Source organism: Apium graveolens, chromosome 7 (assembly GCF_009905375.1).
Source record: "Apium graveolens cultivar Ventura chromosome 7, ASM990537v1, whole genome shotgun sequence".
NCBI classification, from domain to species: domain Eukaryota; kingdom Viridiplantae; phylum Streptophyta; class Magnoliopsida; order Apiales; family Apiaceae; genus Apium; species Apium graveolens.
This window is the reverse complement of record NC_133653.1, coordinates 71,345,677-71,347,636: the sequence shown is the minus strand read 5'-3', so window position 1 is coordinate 71,347,636 and position 1,960 is coordinate 71,345,677. Positions and strand designations below refer to the sequence as shown.

The following is a 1,960-nucleotide window of genomic DNA, read 5'->3' as shown; positions in this document are numbered from 1 at the left end:
GTGTTATTAAGGGAAATGGAACTCGTGACAACCCGGATCCCCGACCCCGGATTTGGGGGTGTTACATTAGATGTCCGTGTAATACATGTAACAATCAACTCTTTTAACTCATTTCCGATGTCGAGTTTCACTTATATGCGGTCGGTTTTCTTGAGACTTACACCATATGGCATTATCATGAAAAAGAAGGTGGCTCACGAAATGAAGAAATGAATGATCGCGAAGATGTATTTGATGAATATGAGATGTTGAGGGATGCCTTTAGAGGGGAAGATTTTGGATATGTCAATAGTGTCCACGAGGAGTCGAATGAGCAAGCATCTAAATTATTATACAATGTGAATAATGTTGGAGAACCAATATATCCGGGCAACATCAAGTACACACAATTGAAGTTTGTGACTAGATTATTACATTGGAAGAATCATAATAATTGTAGTGATAAGGTCTTTGATGAGTTACTCCTCTTACTTGGAGATGTGTTTCCGGAAGGGCATAAACTTCCTTTTAATTATTATGGTGTCAAGAAGATGGTCAAGAAGCTGAACTTGGGATATAAAAAAATACATGCTTATGAAAATGATTGTATGTTGTTCTACGGCGATGATAAAGATTTGGAAAACTGTAAGTACTGTGAGTTAAGCCGATACAAATATGCAACTAATGGCGGGAGTGATATCATTCTGAGGAAGATCTTAAAATTTTTTAAGATCACTCATCATCTACAGCGTTTGTACATTTCTACCCATACAGCCCAACATATGAAGTATCACAAGAACAAAATTGTGACTGCAGGGGTTCTTAGTCACCCTGCAGATGGAGAAAAATGGAAAGAATTTGACAAGAACTATCCGGATTTTGCAGCGGATATTCATAATGTAAGTCTTGGTCTTGCAACTGATGGATTTCCCCTGTACAGTAATACTACTTCTACTGTATACTCAGTATGGCTTGTAGTACTACTTGTGTACAACCTTCCGCATACCATGTCCATGAAGGATCCATACATGTTCATGACACTACTAGTACCCGGGCCGAATGATCCTGGGAGGAATCTGAATGTCTATCTTAGGCCTTTGATTTATGAGCTTATTAGTTTATGGCAGGTTGGTGTGCAGACATATGATGCTTCTACGAAGACCAATTTTATGATGCGGGCAACATTGTTATGGACTATCAGTGACTTTCCCGGGATGGGTATGGTTAGAGGATGGTCAACCCATGGAAAGATGGCTTGTCATGTATGTATGGGTGAAGTTAAATCTAAGCAACTACCACATAGCAGGAAGTCCAACATTTATAGGTTACATATGGGGTTTCGGGATAAACGCCGAAGAAGTCGACGAAAAGGTCGAATTGTCCGTAACATGTGTGCTGGAATCACATTTCCACCACCAGGGAAACCACATAGCAAAGAAAGGGTAGATGGCTTTGGGGATTCACATAATTGGACACATATTACTAGCTTCTTTGATCTACCATATTGGGATTCATTGTATTGCGTCATTGTATCGATAATATGCACACGGAGAAAAATGTGATTGACAACATATTTCATACTATTTTATGTAGTGCCAAAACGAAGGATACCACAAGATCAAGAGAAGATTTGAAGGCAATGGGCATCATGCAAGAGTTATAGATGAATGGTAGACACAGGCCTAGAGCTAGATACGAACTCACCCGAGATCAGCTAAAATTGTTATGTAAATGGGTACATCAATTGAAACTGCTAGATGGTTGCTTATCAAACTTGAAGAGATGTTTTAAGATAGCTCAGTTGAAATTTCAAGGCATGAAGTCACATGATTGTCACGTATTTATGCAAAAGTTGTTGTCTTCTGCATTTCGTGAACTTCTTCCAGATGACATACACAAAGTACTTTGTGATCTTTCAAATTTTTTTTCAAGGACTTGTGCTCAACTACACTACTTGCATCAAATATTAGGCAATTGGAAA

General features: G+C 38.7%; 1 protein-coding gene across 1 annotated transcript; it reads left to right on the top strand.

Moving 5' to 3' along the window:
• The first annotated feature begins 209 nt into the window (after window positions 1–209).
• Window positions 210–1,541, top strand: LOC141673725 (uncharacterized). Its single transcript, XM_074480466.1, has one exon. It carries the CDS (start codon window positions 210–212, stop codon window positions 1,539–1,541), a length of 1,332 nt encoding a protein of 443 aa, XP_074336567.1.
• The last annotated feature ends 419 nt before the right edge of the window (window positions 1,542–1,960 follow it).

Coding starts and splice junctions, on each gene's coding strand:
- LOC141673725 (XM_074480466.1), top strand. CDS start 210: ATGAATGATCGCGAAGATGTATTTGATGAATATGAGATGTTGAGGGAT.